The sequence below is a fragment of the Leptopilina heterotoma genome, unplaced genomic scaffold (assembly GCF_015476425.1).
Source record: "Leptopilina heterotoma isolate Lh14 unplaced genomic scaffold, ASM1547642v1 Lhet_120, whole genome shotgun sequence".
In the NCBI taxonomy this organism is placed as follows: Eukaryota; Metazoa; Arthropoda; class Insecta; order Hymenoptera; family Figitidae; genus Leptopilina; species Leptopilina heterotoma.
The window spans coordinates 2,156,301-2,177,010 of NW_025110838.1; the positions used below are offsets into that span (position 1 = coordinate 2,156,301).

Consider the following 20,710-nt stretch of genomic DNA (forward strand, 5'->3'; position numbering starts at 1 on the left):
AGTAAAATTTATGTGAACAAGTAAAATTTTACTTGAACCAAGTAAAATTTTTTTTGAACCAAGTAAAATTTCATTCGAATCAAATGAAATTTCATTCGAATCAAATGAAATTTATTTGAATCCAATGAAATTCATTTGAATCCAATGAAATTTATTTGAACCAAGTAAAATTTTGTGGAACCAAATGAAATTTATTTGAACCAAGTAAAATTTTATTCGAATCAAATGAAATTTATTTAAACCAAGTAAAATTTTATGGAACCAAATAAAATATATTTGAAACAAATAAATAATTTTCTATTCTCAGATAGAAGTACATCACTTTTCATATTGCAACGACAAAAAAAGATTACATATTTATTTAAACAAACCTAATTTTTCTATCGTTCAGAAACTTTCAAAATTAAAAAATTTTTAATTCAACTTTAAATTTCACCTTTTTACTTTCAAGTGTCGAAATGATGCAGAATGTTGTCCGAATTTACGATGCAATAGGGATCGATGTGAGAAAAGAGAACCTGAATGTGTAAGAGAGGGACAACAGGTAATAAAGTTTTTTTAATTAATTAATTATTGAAGCATAACTTTTTTCATCTTTTTTACCTTTTCATTATATTTTCAAAGTTTTCTCTAATTTTTGTCTCACAGTTCATTCAATATTTTCCATGAAAAAAAAGCAATTTAATATTGCAGTCATTGAAAAATTATAATTTTTAGAATTAAAAAAATTAAAATTAAAGTTTTAGAAGTTAGAATTTTAAGAACATAATTTTTTTTCAAGTTTTTTTTTTGTTTAAATTTCATTTTTAAATTTCCAGTGTCGCAATAATAGTGAATGCTGTCAGAATTTACAATGCAATAGAGATCGATGTGAAAGAAGAACTACTGAATGTGTACGAGAGGGACAACAGGTAATAAAAAGTTTTTTTTTTAAGTAATGAATCAATGAATTAATTAAACAAATATCAACGTCTTTTTTACATCACTTTCTTTCACTTATGAGAAGGTACCATTTTGACACAAAAAAAAATTTTTTTTGTAAAAAAAAATTTTTTTCTTATAAAAAAAAATTTTTTTTTTGAAAAGAAAAAATTTTTTTTTTGTAGAAAAAAAATTTTTTTTTTTGTAATTTTTTTTTTGTAATTTTTTTTTTGTCAAAAAATAAAAATAAATTATTTAAACTTTTTTATATTGTCTTAAAAAATCTTGAAATAATTGAAATGATTTCTTTTAAACTTTACAAATTTTCACTGAGAAATGAATATAATATGTGATTCAATGCAATAAGTTTAATTTAATAATTAAATAATTTTATTTTAAACATATTTTTTGGTAGGCTTCTTTTGAAAAAATTTGTTTCTCATTGTTGTATAGCTCTCGGCTTAGATGTTCTTTAAAAATGTTCCTTTTAATGAAATTTAAGGGCATCCGGAAAAAAATAATTGTTTCGTGATAGACGTTTCATTTAAAAGAAAAAAATATTTTGAGTCGGGATTTTTTGGTAAATATAGAGAAATGCTATGGGACCAGCGGTCCTCTCGGAATTTAGAAAAATTATAATTATTGAAAAAAATTGTTTAACCCTTTGAGGGGCGGTGGGACGTATATGTGGGACGTATACGTCCCACCTTTTAAAACCTCAATATTCTTGATTAAAATTAATATTTTTGAGTCAAATTTAGTGCGTTCTCTTCAGGAAGAATAGGGCTTTAAAAATATGTAACCTAGATCATATTAAAAAAATTCCTATTGTTTAAAAAAATCCATAAATTTTTGTTAAAAATCACGAATTTCTTAAACATTTTAAAATCGAATAAAAATTACACAAGCCTGCAAAAAAATAAAAATCGCCGTTGTCAGAGATCGAGAAGTGATTTCCCGCAGTATTTGATGCGCTGAATCCGAATCTGGCAACGAAAATCTCCCATCACGTCAGAATTTTGAGAAAAGTGGGGGAAAATTTCGAAAAATCATGTTTTTCGCTGTTTTTGAAAATTTCTACCGGGTAAATCCGACGTGTTAGAGACTTGTCATAGGAGTTAAATTAAAGCCTGTACCCTGTACTTTAAGACAAACAAACAAACAAACTAAATTAGCCGTCAAAAACAATTTTTGTAACAGTTGGCAAGCATAAAAAATTGACTCACATTGTCCGTGAATACAACTGTTTTAAAAAATGATTGGATTCGCTTAGAATATATCGCTTTGGGGTTTTCGGGGTCGTTGATTACAAATATGATGTAAAAATAAAAAATCTGTAGTTAGATTCATAATAAACGACCCCAAAAACCCCCGAGTAACAAGTTTTAAGTGAATTTGGTCAATTTTGAAAAATAAGTCCGCCATATTGGATCCGACATTTTGAATTTTTAAAATCTGACAACATATTCGTAATCAGCGACCCCAAAAACCCCTAAGTAACAACTTTTAAGCAAATCCAATCATTTTTCAAAATAGTTTAATTTACAGACAGTGTCAATCAATTTTTATGCTTGACAACTGTTTAAAAAAATCATTTTTTACGGCTAATTTAGAGCCTGTTTACACCGCGTCGCATAAATGTATTCCTCCGCACGCATAAACGTATATTCCTCCAGGAGAATAAACTCGCGTCTGCGCAAAGTGCTTCCCAGCTGTGTTGTGAAGAGTTTGAAACCGCTGGGAAGCACTTTGCGCAGACGCGAGTTTTTCTCCTGGAGGAATATACGTTTATGCGCGCGTAGGAATACATTTATGCGACGCGGTGTAAACAGGCTCTTAGTTTGTTGTCAGCAATATCGCTTTATTTTCTTAAAGTACAGCGTTCAGGCTTTAATTTGACTCCTATGACAAGTCTCTAGCACGTCGGATTGACCCGGTAGAAATGTTCGAAAACGGCAAAAAACATGATTTTTGGAAATTTACCCCCAATTTTCTCAAAATCCTGACGTGATGGGAGATTTTCGTTGCCAGATTCGGATTCAGCGCATCAAATACTGGCGGACCCAATATGGCGCACGATTTTTTAAAACTTGTTTAGTTTTACCTAAAATTTGTCACTCGGGAGTTTTAGGGAACTATAATTACGAAGATGACATCAGTTTTTATAAATTCAAAATGGCGGATCCAATATGGCGGAAATTTTTTTTTAAATTGTCTAGATTTATCAGAAACTTTTCACTCGGGGGTTTTTGGGATCGGTGATGATGAATCTGATCTTAGTTTTTAAAAATTCGAAATTGCGGATCCAATATGACAACTGACAAATGTAAAAATGTTTTAGATTGTCACGAAACTTGTTACTCAAAGGTTGTTGTAGTCTCTGATTACAAATCTTTAGTTTATTTTTAAATTTAGAATGTGGATTGATAATTAGCAAAGAAATTTTTAAAATTAATAAACTGGAATCTGTTTATTATAAAATTCCTGCCAATTTTACAACGAAAAATTATAATTAGTTGGCAACTCAGTTTTTACAAGTATCAATTGGATCATCGATTTCTAAAAAGCATTAATTCTTGAAAGTAAGTATGAATCAAAGCATTTTGAATTTAAAAAAAATATCACGAAATTTGTAATCAATGACCGGGGTTCACCCGAGAACCAACATTTAGGTCAATTGGATCAATTTTGTAATAAGTAATCCGCCATATTGGATCCGCCATTTTGAATGTTAATAAGTTTATCTCTTCTAATTTACTATTTACTATAGTATATCCCTTTCTATATATATATACTCATAAAGTTATACGCGCATGTGTCGATCTTCCCAGCTGTTATGTGTCATGGCGTCGGGTCAGTACATCAGAAAGCGTGTGTTATGCTCTGCGCGATTTTACGTTTTTGTTTGAGTTTAACATTCATATTTTTAACCAATAAATGCTTATCAATAATAGACAACCAAAATTAGGTTTAAACTCACACAGCACCGAAACTTTTCTAAAAATATATTAAAGATTTACTTGCAAATTTTTTATAGTTAATCGTAATGAATTATAGAACAACACGATTAAGAAACTTAATTAACAACAATAGAGAAAGTTTTTAATTGAAATTAATCGATTTCTTTTATAAGAGATATCTCCTTTTTTACTTTCCTTTGGATTAGAAAGGATGTGAAAATGGATAGAGGAAGACAGAAATGTATGAATAGAAAGAGATTGAAAAGTTCTATCTTCTTTAATTCACCACTTTGCATCCCCATTTTTTTATCTCTTTCTATATATTTTTTCTATATATTTCTATATCTGAAACTGTATATAAAGAGATTAGAAGGGATAAAAAGAGATACAGTAGAATTCCAATTATCCGGATTCCAATTATCCGGACATCCGATTAACCGGATTGTAGATTTAAAGAAAAACAGTTCTGCGGTTTTGAAATTTGCTTCTGATTTGGAATGTACAGATAGAAACCCGTCTAGAAAAGTTATGAAAACTTCTCAAAATAAAGAACTTGAGGCGTCAATGTTTAAATGGTTTTTGCAGCAGCGTTTTAAATAGCAGATTGAAATCTTATTACTCAAAATATATAAATCTTATGCTCATTTTGATTATCCGGATTTTCGCTTATCCGGATCGGGTCTGGTCCCAATTGATCCGGATAATTGGAATTCTACTGTATAAATATAAGGTTATAGAAAGAGATAAACAATTTGTATCTCTTTTAAGTATCCATTTTGCATATCTAAACTATTATATCTTTTAATCTTTTTTTATCCCCTTTTTTAATCTCTTTGTATTTCTTTACTTCCAGCAGGCCTACTTAAAATTTATATTTGTGTAATATAAATAATTGTGGCAACATTTGTATAAAAATTTTTAATTAAATGAAAATACAACTAGTATTTAATTTTTTTTTAAACAAAGAATTTATTAAATTAAACACAAGATTTTTGTTATTATAATTATTTTTGGTAAATGACATTACTCTGATGATGAAGAATCTTCAAGACATCTTTGATATTGATTATCCTCATCTGTTATAATAATTAAATTTATATATTAGCCAAGTTGTAAATATTAATAATTTTGAAAATGAAGGCAATATTGCATTGAATATTTGTAAAATGACAGTAAAATATAATAAAAAATGGGGGTATACTATTAGGGGAGTGTTGTTAGAGTTGGGCATAGTTTTGACTTTTTTACATAACTTCCCCTGTAGAACGAATTTCGCGATTTTGTGCATATTGTTGGAAAAATCAACTCAAATGCAATGTTTTTCATGCTCATTGTAAAAAAATTTGATCAAAAGGTTCACAGTTATAAGCAATTTAAAAAAAATGTTGTCAAAGTTGAGCATGGTTTCCAGAGTTGGGCCACTGTAGAAAATCAATGAAATATTTAGGCAAATGATTAAAAATGACATATCTACACATGATATTGTTTTAAAATTATTTGTCGGGATTTATATTTGTCGGAAAATTGCTTTCGGGAAAAACGTTTGTCGGAAATATAGTTGTCGGGAAAACAGCTGTCGGGAAACTGCAGTTGGGAAAACTACCGGTAATCTCAAATGATAGAATGACACTTGAAAATTAGGAAAGGAACCATGAAATTAAAATAAAACCCCATATTATGCATTTTCATATAACTTTAGATAATTTATTCCTCATGAACGAAATTCAAAATTTAAAAATATAAAAAGGTTATAAAAAGGTTATAAGATAGATAGACTTTAAAAAATTTTCAGAAAAAATTTTTTAAGTATGGAACAATCATTACTATAACTCAAAAGTATTTGCAAAATTTTGCAAATGAGATACGGTATATGTATATTATTTTTTTTCCTATCTTAAAATAAGAATTAAATTTTATATATTTTACTTGTAATCAATATTGAAAAATAATTGTCAGAATAAATCTTTAAACATCTACAACCAAATAGAATATAATCTCACAGTAAGCTTGCGGCAAGATTCAAATGTCTTACCCATAGGAAGTTTGCCATGTAAGTTTGCTACAATTTGGTTTAGTAAGCTTTTGGTAAGATTGCCACGAAAGCTTGTTATTTTGTTCTATCTGAACAATGTTATTTCTTTAGAAAAAGCGCGAGATATAACTATTAGAAATCTTTACTTACAGGTAAGTTTATTTAATTATTTAATTTTTCAATGTAAATTAATTTTAAGAACTATTTTAGACTGCTATTCGGCTATCTATACGTTGTTTTAAAGCAATTTACCTGCAAAACCCATTGCAAGCTGCTTCGTTTTCAATAAAATCGCTTCTTGTGGAGAATACATTCTTTCATTTGGAATATGTAAATCTATTTCCTTCCATGTTTCATACAATTTAGCAATCGGTTCTGTAAAACATTCATTCGTTTCTAAAATTTCATAAATTTTTGCTTCACTTGGAGGATGCATATTTTTCAGGCAAAATTCTTGAATTTTATAAAATAAATTTCGCGACAGTACTAAAATATCAAAAAGGCAATTGTAATGATTCAGTTCAGCCCAAATAATGCTTAGTTTTTCTTTCATCGTGCTTCGTAAACCTGTAAAATAATATTTTTAATATTACAAAAAGACATAAAATAGATTGAGAACATACTCAGTATTGAGATTTAAAAATTAAAAAACAAATGTTTTAACCCATAAATTTTAAAAATCTTTTTATTTCTTTTTGTACAGTTTTTTAAGATAAATTTTATGATCTATTAGTAAACATTTTAGTTTTATTTTATTCAGAGTTATTTATATTTTACAAATTAAAATTTTTTTAAAAAAACTCACTTTTTGTATTTTTTGTTTAACACTCTTAATGATTTTTGTAAAAATAACATAACCAACAAAAAATATTTAAAAATGCATTGATTATTATTTTTCACTTATAATTTACTATTATTTGTGAACGTTTTTTTAATAACTGTTGAAGAAAAAATATTATTTATGTACTACTCTCTATATATATGAATAGGTGAAAATTCACTTATAATATATCAAAAAAATGTTTGAAAATCAAGTTTTGAGCTTATCCAAGTCGGTTAGATTCGGTATTTCTTGAAAAAACGGTTTAGAAAATAAAACCGGTATTTCTTGAAAAACCAGTTTAAAAAATAAAACCGGTAACAAATAACAAAATATTTAAAAAAAAAAATTCCAGGACGTATTGGCTCGTTTACTCTTCTATGAAAAACTTATTATATTTGAAATGTTAATAGAATAATCTTGTCAACTTTAATTTATTGTAAATTATATATTAATAAGTACCAATGATAACACTTTATAAAAAAATGAAGAATAGATTGTTTTAAATAAGTTTAGTTTGTATTTCACTCTAACTGTTCAAAATTTGATAATTCCACGCAAATCTTTAAAGTTTAAATTAAATATGTTCCATTTTCAATATTCTTTATTATAAATTTACAGTAAAAACCAAAATTTTTTAATATATTAATAGAGGAGAGTGGGGCAAACTATCCAGGTGTCAATATCTCCGAAATGGCGAAATTGTCAAAAGTGTTATTTGAAACTTTGAAACAACCATATGTAGTTACCTTATTTTTTCAATTTGACATTTTTTACTTTTGTTTGAACGCTGGGAGCAAAAAATTTTTTTTTAGTTTTTTTAATACTTTTACAAATTTGTTCTTAACCTCTTTACGGTTTGGTTAGTCCCAAGTTAACTCGAGGTAAATTGACTGTACCAAAACGGTTAATCCCGTGTATACTAGGGGTAACTACATATTTTATAACTCGTCAACAATACATCGGAATTACATAATCTAAAGTGAAAATTAAAGATAATGCTATAAACTTTTCAAAAATATTTGTTAGTAATGTTAAAAAAATTTTTTTATTAAAGTTACGTACCTTTAATAGTATATTGTGCAACAAGTACAGAAAGAAACTGTTTTCCGACGAGTGCAAAGTTTGATGCTCCGAGCGAAGCGAGGGCAGTAATTTGCACGAAGTTGGAAAATCTTCTTTCGTACGTGTTGCACACAGTACTTTGTGCAACACCTGTTTACCGAAAAAAGTTCTTTTTATACATTTCTAATCAATAAATATAGTTTTATGTTGATTATAGCGTATATTATACTGTTTACAAAAATGTGTGCAGGAAAGTATACTTTCCTGCACACTTTATCAAAAGTGTGCGGGAAAGTACAATTTCCTGCACACTTTTAAATGTGCAGAAATTGACCACTTTCTGCTGCATTCATGTTAAAGGAAAGTAGCTCTTTTCCAGCAGGGGTTGCACAAATGATAATTAAACAAGCAAGTTTTTTAATAAGTGGATAATTTTGTTGATTAAACATAAAATTAAAAAAAAAAATTTCGCCATATTGGATCTGCCATTTTTAATTTTCGAAAATGGACACCGGATTTGTAATCCAAAAAATATTGAAGCATGTTGAGGTATAAAATTTTGTATGCAGGGTAAATTGAACCATTTTATTACCGATTTCTGCAATTTACTTATAAACCGTAGGAGGGTTAAGGGAATTCTGAGGAAATCGTGTAATATTTCCAAATATTAGGTCTTAGGTTTTGAAGGTACATACCTCAGGAATATTAACCACTCAAAACTTTGATGAATTTGCCAAGCGTTTTTAATTAGAATGTTTTTTTCATTAAAATATTTACTTTTAATGAAAAATAATTATCTTTCAATAAAAATTAGACCCTTTAATATTGCTTCCCTGAAAATTTCAAAAACATTTTTGTTTTGTTTAAAAAAAATTATTTATTGAATTAAAATTCAATCTTTTATTATTATTTGCATTATTACAACCATTGTTCACATGATTAAAGAAAGTTATTATTGCACATTATACAAATGCAATATTATAGATAAAAAAACCCAACTGGATGGTTTACCCCAGGGGGTGGGGCAAACCGGCCAGTTTAAAAAATTTTTTAAGTTAACACTGCAACTAAACAATAAAAAATAATGTATTGGTCTCTGGGAAAAATTTGCGCAATTAAATGATCTTTTAAACAAGCCATCGAAAAATAAAATCGGTTGATTCGTTTAGTCACAAGAGTCAAAAAACCGTTAGTATAAACGGTTTAGCAAACTCTTCCCTAATATTTTATGTTCTAAATTATAATTTCATTTCTGATTCAATACGCTCCGGGTCGTAAGTTCTGGAAAAAGAGGAGTGATATTAAGACGTATTTTTTTAATTGAAAGCTGAGATGTTGGAGTAAGTTTTCCATGTGATAAAGTTTTAATTAATGCAAGATTGACGAAGTAAAACAACAAAAAGTGAAAAATGAACCATTACGCCTCGATCTCCCATACTATGAATAGGTTGGTGGAAAATTTAAAAGATATTAAAGTTAAAAGGAAGAGAGTACACTGAGAGAAATGGATAGTCAGATTTTGATGTTAAATAGGTGATGTTACACGATACTATCATTATGCTACTGCCAACCATCACAGATGCTAAAAAAATATAGTTATGCTACCCCGTACTACCAAGATGCTACTCCTGGTGATATTGATGGTAACGGTGACTATCTGAATAGCTGTCCGTATTTGTAGCATTAAAGATCGTCACCCTAACCACAATTATGTTACCCACTACTATAAATTTCTCTCCGTGTATTTATTCTCATTATTCGTTCCCTTTTTATTTACCATTAGAGATTCTGCAGGGACATGTATCATTATACACCAATTTCTTGAAGAAATAATTCATTGAATTAGTTTTTTTCGCACATAATTGATCTACAATAAAGACGTTTTTTAATTATTAATTACATAATAATATAATTTTTGTATTATACAATAATTTTTAAAAATAAAAATACCCTGAGCTGCTGCACATAATTCATTCGCTTCATCAAATATTTCTTCGAAGGAATCGTTTCCCCAAGAATTATTCGTTTTTACTAAAAATTTTAATAAAGGAGTAACGAAATAATTAAAAATGAAATTACATATTATTTGAAAGTTTGAGGCGCATGAAAAGTGTCCAATTTTTATTTTCCGAATATTATTTTATCGAAATTTTTTTCAACTAATAAGAATTAATTATAATTTCTTATAATCAAAAAAATAATTGCCGGAAGCATAATGTTTTTGAATTACCGATAGTCAGAATGTTTATTAAAACGAAAAAATATTTTTTATAATCTTCAAATCACAGAATTATCAGTTCTAAAAATTATTATTTTTTATATTTATTATTTACATTAATATTTTTATTTTCGAATTGTCAATTTTGATCAATATTATTTTATAGATTTGTTAATAATTATAGGGAGACCGATGTGAGTTGTAACAAAGTCGATTTCTCGAAAGCTATGAGCTTTTTAAAATTTTGAAAAGCGTATATTTATTACATTCTTGATTCACTATTTTTGATGCAAATTTACTTGACCACCTTAGAAAAGTTTTTGAAATGTATTTAATATGTGTGCAAAAAATTGCTAAAAGTAAGTTCTCGGCCGAAATTTTGATACTTTATTATTCGACACATATATGTGGACATCCACATGAAAAGGGCCCATTTTGGCACAATTGGAGTTATCTATATGGGCGTATTCCTGGCAAAATTTGGAAAATTTTGAGTGGTCTTATAACTTTTTTGGTTGAAAATTCGCTGAGTTACGGAATTCCAAAGTTTAGAACGCCACAAACCTCATTTCGAGAAAAACGGAATTAAAGATTGCGATACCAACTATAATTGTTGTATCTCTGGTTCTTCTTGGAATTTATTCAGATAAGCATTGTTTCCAGTTCAGGGCACCTTGAAGACAAAAAACCAACAGGTTTTAAATTTTTAAAACCATCCCCCCTCTTAAGGAGGATGGTGACTGTTTTTTCGGGACAGGCGGCGAGAGGGGAATTCACATGCTTTTATATGGGATTAAAACTGCAAATACCAACTGTTTTAATATATATTTTATAAGTGAAATATGCAATACTTAATATATTAGACATAAAAAATAGTATTTTTAATAATTCCAATTCATTATTCTTAAAAAATATTTTAAAAAATAATTATTTAATAACGTAAAAAAAATTTTGTAAAAAAATTTTATGAGCATGGAGATCGTGACAACAGCGCATTCCATATGCATGCTAGAAACAGTGTTGGTAAAACTGTATAAGATTTCATTCGTATATGACTACATTGCGACGTTGCCACGTTTCTGTGTATTATGTTAGAGAGGTTAGAAAATCTGTAATTTTACGTCAGTTTTAATGTTATTTCTAAAAATCAGGACAGTCGGTTTACTCAATTATTTTTTTAAATTATTCCAAAAGTATTAAACTTTAAAAGAGTATGATTTTTATAAAAAGTTTAACTTTTTTACACAAGTTATTATCAAAATAGTGCACTTCACATAACACTCCCCATAAGAGCCCATATAAAAACATGCAATTTCAACAATTAAATTCTCAAAAACAGGACAGTAAAAAATTAAAAAAAAATTGTTCTATAATTTAGACATTCTTAACAAAGAGTTTTTCCAAAATTTCAAAAAATTCTTAACATCTTTAATTTGAATCACCATCCTCCTTAATTTTCATAAAATATGAAAAACCGACAATATGGGCCCTTTTCTAAAAAGGACAGTTTTTCTATTAAAAAACCATTTTTTTACAACATTAATGATTAGGTACAATTTTATTGTGTCATTTGAAGAAAAAGAATAGATATTACATTTATTGAAAATTTTTTGACAGTCTCTATTATGAAAAAATTGACGCAATGTCCAAATTTTCATTTCGAAAATTAAAAAAAAAGATTCTAACATCAATATCTCTGGTTCTTCTTGGAATTTATTCAGATAAGAATTATTGTTTACAGTCCAGGACACCTTAGAGATGAAAAATCAAGAGGTTTTACATTTTTCCACTTTTCATTCTTCTAAAGAAGTTAAATTATCGATAATTTAATGAAAACCGCATGATTATACTTGTCAAAACATGCAGATTGATAATAAAAAATAAAAAAGATTAAGAATTTGCTCAAAAATTACTCAATTGCGATTATCTTGAAAACTGGAACCGACAATATGGACCACTTCATGTGGACGTCCACATATTATGTTAATGGCTTTAAAAGTATTTAGAATTTTACAAATTTTCGAGTAAAACAATTTCATATTTTCCAAAGAAAAAAAATTATTCATAAAAACATTTTTCGAGTTGCTCTTTCATATACAAAAGTCAAAAATAATTTCAACTTATAGGTTTTTTGTTGTTATTGAGCTTATTATTGCTCATTTTTAGGGTTTCGTGGCCAAGAGCCAAAACCCTATAGCAAAACTTCGGTGTCCGTCCGTTGTTCTTACGTCTTAAGTTTTAAGTCTTAAGACAACATAACAACCGTTGTTATGTTAATGGTTGACATAACAACCGTTGCTCTGTTAATGGTTGCCATAATAATCGTTGTCATGGCAACTGTTACAATGGCAAAAAAAATTTCAATCTTAAGTACAAAAAAAATTTCTAAATAAATTATTATTTATTTTTTTTGGCATTTTAGGCCACGAAATCTTATGATGTTACTCTAATTACTCTAATTACTCCTTAATTATTTAAAAATTCACAGACGAAACTTTATTATTTTTAAATTTTTATAAAATATGTTATGCTATTATAAAGCTCAAATTTAACTAATTAAATTTACTTTACTAACTGAACTAAGCATTAAAAATTAATTTTTTCATTAAATTATAACATTAATTTGATTAAATTTAAATAATTTAAAAGAGTATCAAAAGCGTCTGATCCTACGCGCTGTGTCATTACTGCACGTTAGTTTCTGCGGAAAAAATAACATGTATTGAGATGTCGTTTTTCCCGCAACAACTAAAGCACATGCATTTCCAGGGTGTCTAACAAGGATTGAGAAAAAAATTCCCTGACTTTTCTTGACTTTTTCCCTGACTTTTTTCTAATTTTATTTTTGCTTTCTTAGGCCAAAAATATGGTAACTGACATATTTAACAATAAATTAGTATCTAATGATAGAGATAAATGGTAATAAAAATTTTTGAAGTTTTGTTAAATTAAAAAAATGTTTAATTATTAAAAAATTTTAATTTTTTTATAAATTTATAGAAAATTCCCTGACCTTGAATGGAATTCTCTAACATTCCCTGACTTTTCCCTGACCAAAAAAATTCCCTGACTTTTCCATGACTTACCTGACTTCCCTGACCGTTAGATTCTGCGGTAAGCAGAATTTTTTATAATTATTTATAATTTTATTTTATTCGAATAATTATTTTGCATAACTTTTTTGTTACCGAAATTATATTTTAAATAATTCTTTATTACTAGAATTTTTATTTTTTCTAATATTTTTTTTTGAATCGTTATTTGACAGAATCAAAATTGCACAAAATTTTCTGAAAAAAAGTTTTATAACAAATGATATTTCCATAAAATAAAAGTTAGAAATCTTAGAATTTAGAAAATTGTGTACATTATAAGAAAATATAATTAGGAACAATAAATATAAATATAATTATTAACAAATATATAAAATAATATTTATCAAAATTGACATTTCTAAAATGAAAATATTAATGTAAATAATAAATATAAAAAATGATAATTTTCAGAACTGATAATTCGGTGATTTGAAGATTATAAAAAATATTTTTTCGCGTTAATAAACATTCTGACTATCGGTAATTCACATATATAATGTTTCATAATTTTATTCTAGACTTTTCATGCGCCTCGAAAGAAAATTGATAACTATTTTGTAAATAAAGAAATATTGAAACATTAAAAAAAGAATACTAACCTCGAAACATTTTAATTATTTTCTTATAGATATTGATGATCCTTATTTTACTAATATATATTTATAATTATCAATAAATGAAAAGATTTAATTATTATTTAAATATTCTTTTATATTCAACACACTGTCAATTAAACAAATTAACCTTAAATGAAAAAGTGTTACTTGGCAAATGAACTTCGTACATTTAATTGTTATTAAAATCTGCTTTCTCTTTTCTTTACATTTTCTGACAAATTGATCTGACAAATTGGTCACAAATCTCATTAAGTGATATTAAAATAATTATAAATGACTTCTGCGAGGTCTTATTCTTTTCAAAATTTTATCGTCTTTTAAAATATAAACCAAAAAAAATTTGAGTTTTCATAAATTGTATGTTAAAAAATTTTTTTCATTCCTTCAGAAATAGGTGGACTGAGAATTTTGGCCGGTACTGTAAATAAATTAATAGTTTCAAATAAATTACTTATTATTGTTTCAATACGTAATTTATTCGATCCAAATATTTTTTTTATTAAATACTTTATTTATTAGCATTAAATAATGGATTAATTGCATTTAATAATTTACTTTACTTGAAGCCATAAAATTAATTGAGTGTAATAAATGAATTAATTGTTTCAAATAACTCATTATTTTGGGTTTAATAAGTTATTTATTTGATCCAAATATTTTTTATTTGCTTCTATTAAATAATATACATGAATTGAATTAAATAATTTAGTTTATTTAAAGCGATAAAATAAATTAATTGTGTCAAATAATGTTTATTTATATCAAATATCTAATTAATTGAATGAAATAAATTACTTTATTGTTTCAAATAACTCATTATTTGTATTAAATAAATTCATTTATTAGAGCTAATTAAATATTTAATTGACACAATTAAGATTTATTTGATTTAAATAAATGTTATTCAAATTATTTGAATCAAATAAATATTTATTAGATCCAAATAAAAATTATTTGCATCAAATATATATTTTTCAAATAATATTAATTAATTGAATCCAATATTTTTTTAGTGTATTATAACAATTTCAATAAACTGTAATTACTTAAAATAATTGTCAAATAATAATAATTAAATTTTAATTAATTAATTAATTTATTTAATTTTAATTTTTTTTTCATTTTTATTTATTTTTTTAATTAATTTTTGAAATTCATTAATTTTATTTTTTAAAATTATATTTAATTTTTATTAAATTTATTTAATAGGTAATTGTCAAAATAGATTATTTTCACGTTTTTCGGATTTCGATTGTTTTAACCTGACGACGCTTCACAACATTGTTTGTTATTATCTGTCAGTTGAATCATGCACGTGCATATTTTTTCTTCGAAATGATCAAAGTGAGTATTGTAACTAAATTAAATATTTAATGGCAATAATATCGCAATTTGGATTTGATTTCAACACGGTCGGCGAGGAACAAAAATTTCGAGATTGAAATTAATTATTTTGGTAAGAAATTCCGTCTTATTGATTTTTACTTTTCAATTTTCATTACAAATATTTTTATCTTTCATGATAATTTCTTTAAATTTATTTATTAAAAATTAATTGAAAATTTATTATAAATATTTAATTTAAATTATTTTTATGATAATTTAAAGGTAATTGTAAAATATTATTGAGTAATTGTTTTAATTATTAACAATTTGAGAAAGTAATTTTTTATTTATTTAATAATAATTAATTAGGTATTTTTTTAGTATTATTTAATAATTATAGTTAATTATTTAATTGTAATATTATTAGGAATTAAAAAGAATTTTTTTTTAGAACATTGAAGCAATCGAGGTTTTTCCTTTATTCGCAATTTGGCAATGGTTTCAACACGGTGAGGGACAATAAGATCGAGATTAAAATTATTATTTTGGTAAGAAATTTCTTTTTATTGATCTTTACTTTATTTTCATTACAAATATTTTTTTGTTTCTGATAATTTCTTTCAATTTATTTATTAAACATTAATTGAAAATTTATTATTAATATTTAATTTAATTTATTCTTATGATAATTTAAAGGTAATTGTAAAATATTATTGAGTAATTGTTTTAATTATTAAAAAATTGAGAAAGTAATTTTATATTTATTTAATAATAATTAATTAGGTATTTTTTTTAGTATTATTTAATAATTATAGTTACCTAATTATTTAATTTTAATATTATTAGGAATTAAAAATAATTTTTTTTTAGAATATTGAAGCATACGCGGATTTTCCTGTTATCGCAATTTGAAATTGATTTCAACACGGTCGGTGAGGAACAAAAATTTCGAGATTGAAATTAATTATTTTGGTAAGAAATTCCTTTTTATTGATATTTACTTTTTTATTTTCATTACAAATATTTTTATGTTTCTGATAATTTCTTTAAATTTATTTATTAAAAATTAATTGAAAATTTATTATCAATATTTAATTTAATTTATCTTTATGATAATTTAAATGTAATTGTAAAATATTATTGAGTAATTGTTTTAATTATTAAAAAATTGAGAAAGTAATTTTATATTTATTTAATAATAATTAATTAGGTATTTTTTTAGTATTATTTAATAATTATTATTTAATAATTATAGTTACCTATTTATTTAATTTTAATATTATTAGGAATTAAAAAGAATTTTTTTTTAGAACATTGAAGCAATCGAGGTTTTTCCTTTATTCGCAATTTGGCAATGGTTTCAACACGGTGAGGGACAATAAGATCGAAATTGAAATTATTATTTTGGTAAGAAATTTCTTTTATTGATCTTTAGTTTATTTTCATTACAAATATTTTTTTGTTTCATGATAATTTCTAGAAAATAATTTATTGATAATTTATTATTATTATTATTATTTATTTATTTTAATTTATAGAAAATTGTAAAATGTTATTAAGAAATTGTTTTAATTATTAACTAATTATATTAATTAAATATTTATTTTTTTAGTATTATTTAATAATTATAGTTAATTTTTATTATTTATACTATTGGGTAATAAATATAATTTTTTTAGAATATTGAAGCAATTACGGTTTTTCCTGTGTTAGCAGTGGTAAGGAGATAGTAACAGGTATACATCGTGAAAGTAAAATTAAATATCCCGGTAAGAATTACTCTTTTATTGATTTTCAGTATATAATATTAATAATCAATGACAAATATTTTTTAATTTAAATTTCTTTATATTTATTAAATGTAATATAATTTTTAAACTAATTATATAACACTATTTATATATTATAATTATTCGTTATATCACTACAATTTTAAAATTGATTCAAATAAACTATTTAATTATATAGTTATTATTTGATAAAATCATATTTAATGAGGTAAAAATATTAGATTTGGTGTAATTTTTTTTCAAACGCCATCATATCCCTGAAGTTGATGTCGAAAAATTTTCTGTTAGATTTTTCGAAATAAATATTTCACTAATATCAACCTTTTAATTACTCAGGAAGTTAGAAAAATTTGCAGATAACTTTTTATCCTAAAAACTTTACAAAAATTGTTTTATGGTTTTCAATTTCTCAATAAAAATATTTTGAATACAGACACACATGCTCATCTCTAAAAATTTTCCTAATAATAAAAAAAAATTGCCCGTATAGAAAATTACAATAGTGTCAAAATGGAAAATGTAAATCTTGTAAAAAAATCGTCAATTTTCGTGTTGATTCCGTGTTTGTCCTTGCTTCTTGTGACTATTAACTTTACTAGATTATTAAACAATATCTTAATATTTCAAAGGATAATAATCAATTATATGTAAAATTAGTTAATTAAACATTTAATTAACAAATTAATTAAGTAAAAATTAAATCAAATAATTTTTATTTTATAAAACAATGTAAGAGAGATTAATATTTAATTAATTAATTAATAATTGAAATTTCAAAATAGTATACTGTAAAAAAAGAGAGTTAAATTTTAACTCCCCCGGGGGGTCTATAAAAGTCGCACCCATTGGAGAGTTAATGCCAGGGGAATTAAATAAAGAGAGTTAAAATTTAACACCCAAATGCTAACTCCCCATGGAAAAAATAAGTCGCGCGGGTGTTGAATGAAGGGAGTTTGAAATTAACTCTCTTTTGGAGTTGATTTTTAACTCGAAAAATATAACTCCCAACTCCCGAGTCCGTTAACTCCCTAATTTTTTTACAGTGTATACACAAAAAACAATAGTTAAATAATGTATATCCAACTTATCGAAATCTGGAGCGTTATTTATTCAATTGTATATCTAAATTACTTTTATGATAGATAAGGTTAACATATTCAGTTAAATGCATTATCAAATAATTAGGCGCATTTAGTATTAATTAATAAAACTTGTACTCGACCACTAATTGTTATACGAAGCAGAGACACCCATCGCAATCGATGAGACTCACACTTCTATATCAATTTTGGTGTCGAGTACAAAGATGACGGTTTTTGATGGATTGAACAGAATTTGATAATTATCTTCTAAATGATTTAATTTAATGAAACTTGTACTCGACCACTAATTGTTATATGAAGCAGAGACACCCATCGCAAACGATGAGACTCACACTTCTATATCAATTTTGGTGTCGAGTACAAAGACGATTGTTCTTGATGGATTGATCAGAATTTGAAAATGACATTGGAGTCCTGGTTATACGGACAACTTCGGTGTGACCGTATTATTCAAATAGGTCCCCTTGACGAAAAAGTATTAATATACAGGTCAGTACGATGATTCTATTTCCCTGCGTTGAAATACAGAAGTCTGCTAATTTTTCTTTAAATCTTTTGAATTTATTTATATTGTGTGAAAATAATTATGTGCTTTATTAAATTACATTTTAAAACAAATAAAGTAATTAATCAATAGTGTTTGATAGTTTACTAAAAATGTTAATGTTAGGTTATAACAACGGAAAAAAGAATCCAGTATAAAGTACGTTTCTGACATTAAAGAGTCAAGCCCGACCCTACACTTCACCCCTCATCATGTTTCAGTTCCGTAACATGGCCTATAACCAATTTCCGTATAACCGTAAGACTCCAGTGTATCATCTAAAAAGATTTTAATGAAACTTGTACTCGACCAATAATCGTTATTTGAAGCAGAGACACCCATCGCAAACGATGAGACTCACACTTCTATATCAATTTCGGAGTCGAGTACAAAGATGACGGTTTTTGGTGTACTGAACAGAATTTGATAATTATCTTCTAAATGATTTTAATGAAACTTGTACTCGACCACTAATTGTTACATGAAGCAGAGACACCCATCGCAAACGATGAGACTCACACTTCTATATCAATTTTGGTGTCGAGTACAAAGATGACGGTTTTTGATGGATTGAACAGAATTTGATAATTATCTTCTAAATGATTTTAATAAAACTTGTACTCGACCACTAATTGTTCTATGAAGCAGAGACACCCATCGCAAACGATGAGACTCACACTTCTATATCAATTTTGGTGTCGAGTACAGAGATGACGGTTTTTGATGGATTGAACAGAATTTGATAATTATCTTCTAAATGATTTTAATGAAACTTGTACTCGACCACTAATTGTTCTATGAAGCAGAGACACCCATCGCAAACGATGAGACTCACACTTCTATATCAATTTTGGTGTCGAGTACAAAGATGACGGTTTTTGGTGTACTGAACAGAATTTGATAATTATCTTCTAAATGATTTTAATGAAACTTGTACTCGACCACTAATTGTTATATGAAGCAGAGACACCCATCGCAAACGATGAGACTCACACTTCTATATCAATTTTGGTGTCGAGTACAAAGATGACGGTTTTTGATGGATTGAACAGAATTTGATAATTATCTTCTAAATGATTTTAATAAAACTTGTACTCGACCACTAATTGTTATATGAAGCAGAGACACCCATCGCAAACGATGAGACTCACACTTCTATATCAATTTCGGAGTCGAGTACAAAGATGACGGTTTTTGGTGTACTGAACAGAATTTGATAATTATCTTCTAAATGATTTTAATGAAACTTGTACTCGACCACTAATTGTTATATGAAGCAGAGACACCCATCGCAAACGATGAGACTCACACTTCTATATCAATTTCGGAGTCGAGTACAAAGATGACGGTTTTTGGTGTACTGAACAGAATTTGATAATTATCTTCTAAATGATTTTAATGAAACTTGTACTCGACCACTAATTGTTCTATGAAGCAGAGACACCCATCGCAAACGATGAGACTCACACTTCTATATCAATTTCGGAGTCGAGTACAGAGATGACGGTTTTTGATGGATTGAACAGAATTTGATAATTATCTTCTAAATGATTTTAATGAAACTTGTACTCGACCACTAATTGTTCTATGAAGCAGAGACACCCATCGCAAACGATGAGACTCACACTTCTATATCAATTTTGGTGTCGAGTACAGAGATGACGGTTTTTGATGGATTGAACAGAATTTGATAATTATCTTCTAAATGATTTTAATGAAACTTGTACTCGACCACTAATTGTTCTATGAAGCAGAGACACCCATCGCAAACGATGAGACTCACACTTCTATATCAATTTTGGTGTCGAGTACAAAGATGACGGTTTTTGGTGTACTGAACAGAATTTGATAATTATCTTCTAAATGATTTTAATGAAACTTGTACTCGACCACTAATTGTTATATGAAGCAGAGACACCCATCGCAAACGATGAGACTCACACTTCTATATCAATTTTGGTGTCGAGTACAAAGATGACGGTTTTTGGTGTACTGAACAGAATTTGATAATTATCTTCTAAATGATTTTAATGAAACTTGTACTCGACCACTAATTGTTCTATGAAGCAGAGACACCCATCGCAAACGATGAGACTCACACTTCTATATCAATTTTGGTGTCGAGTACAAAGATGACGGTTTTTGGTGTACTGAACAGAATTTGATAATTATCTTCTAAATGATTTTAATGAAACTTGTACTCGACCACTAATTGTTAT

General features: G+C 26.5%; 1 protein-coding gene and 1 long non-coding RNA gene across 3 annotated transcripts in view; both read left to right on the plus strand.

Moving 5' to 3' along the window:
• The window catches only part of LOC122510312 (protein delta homolog 2-like), a 90,789-nt gene that overhangs the window by 1,965 nt on the left and 68,114 nt on the right, over positions 1–20,710 (plus strand). For both annotated transcript variants that reach the window (XM_043624867.1, XM_043624857.1), the window contains exons 4-5: positions 452–544; positions 819–911. In XM_043624867.1, coding sequence (XP_043480802.1) covers positions 452–544; positions 819–911 — 186 coding nt within the window. The remainder of the gene's footprint in view (positions 1–451; positions 545–818; positions 912–20,710) is intronic.
• LOC122510345 lies at positions 15,086–16,854 on the plus strand. The gene is made up of 5 exons (XR_006302432.1): positions 15,086–15,184; positions 15,506–15,602; positions 15,925–16,026; positions 16,365–16,461; positions 16,734–16,854. It is a non-coding gene; the product is annotated as an uncharacterized LOC122510345 (long non-coding RNA).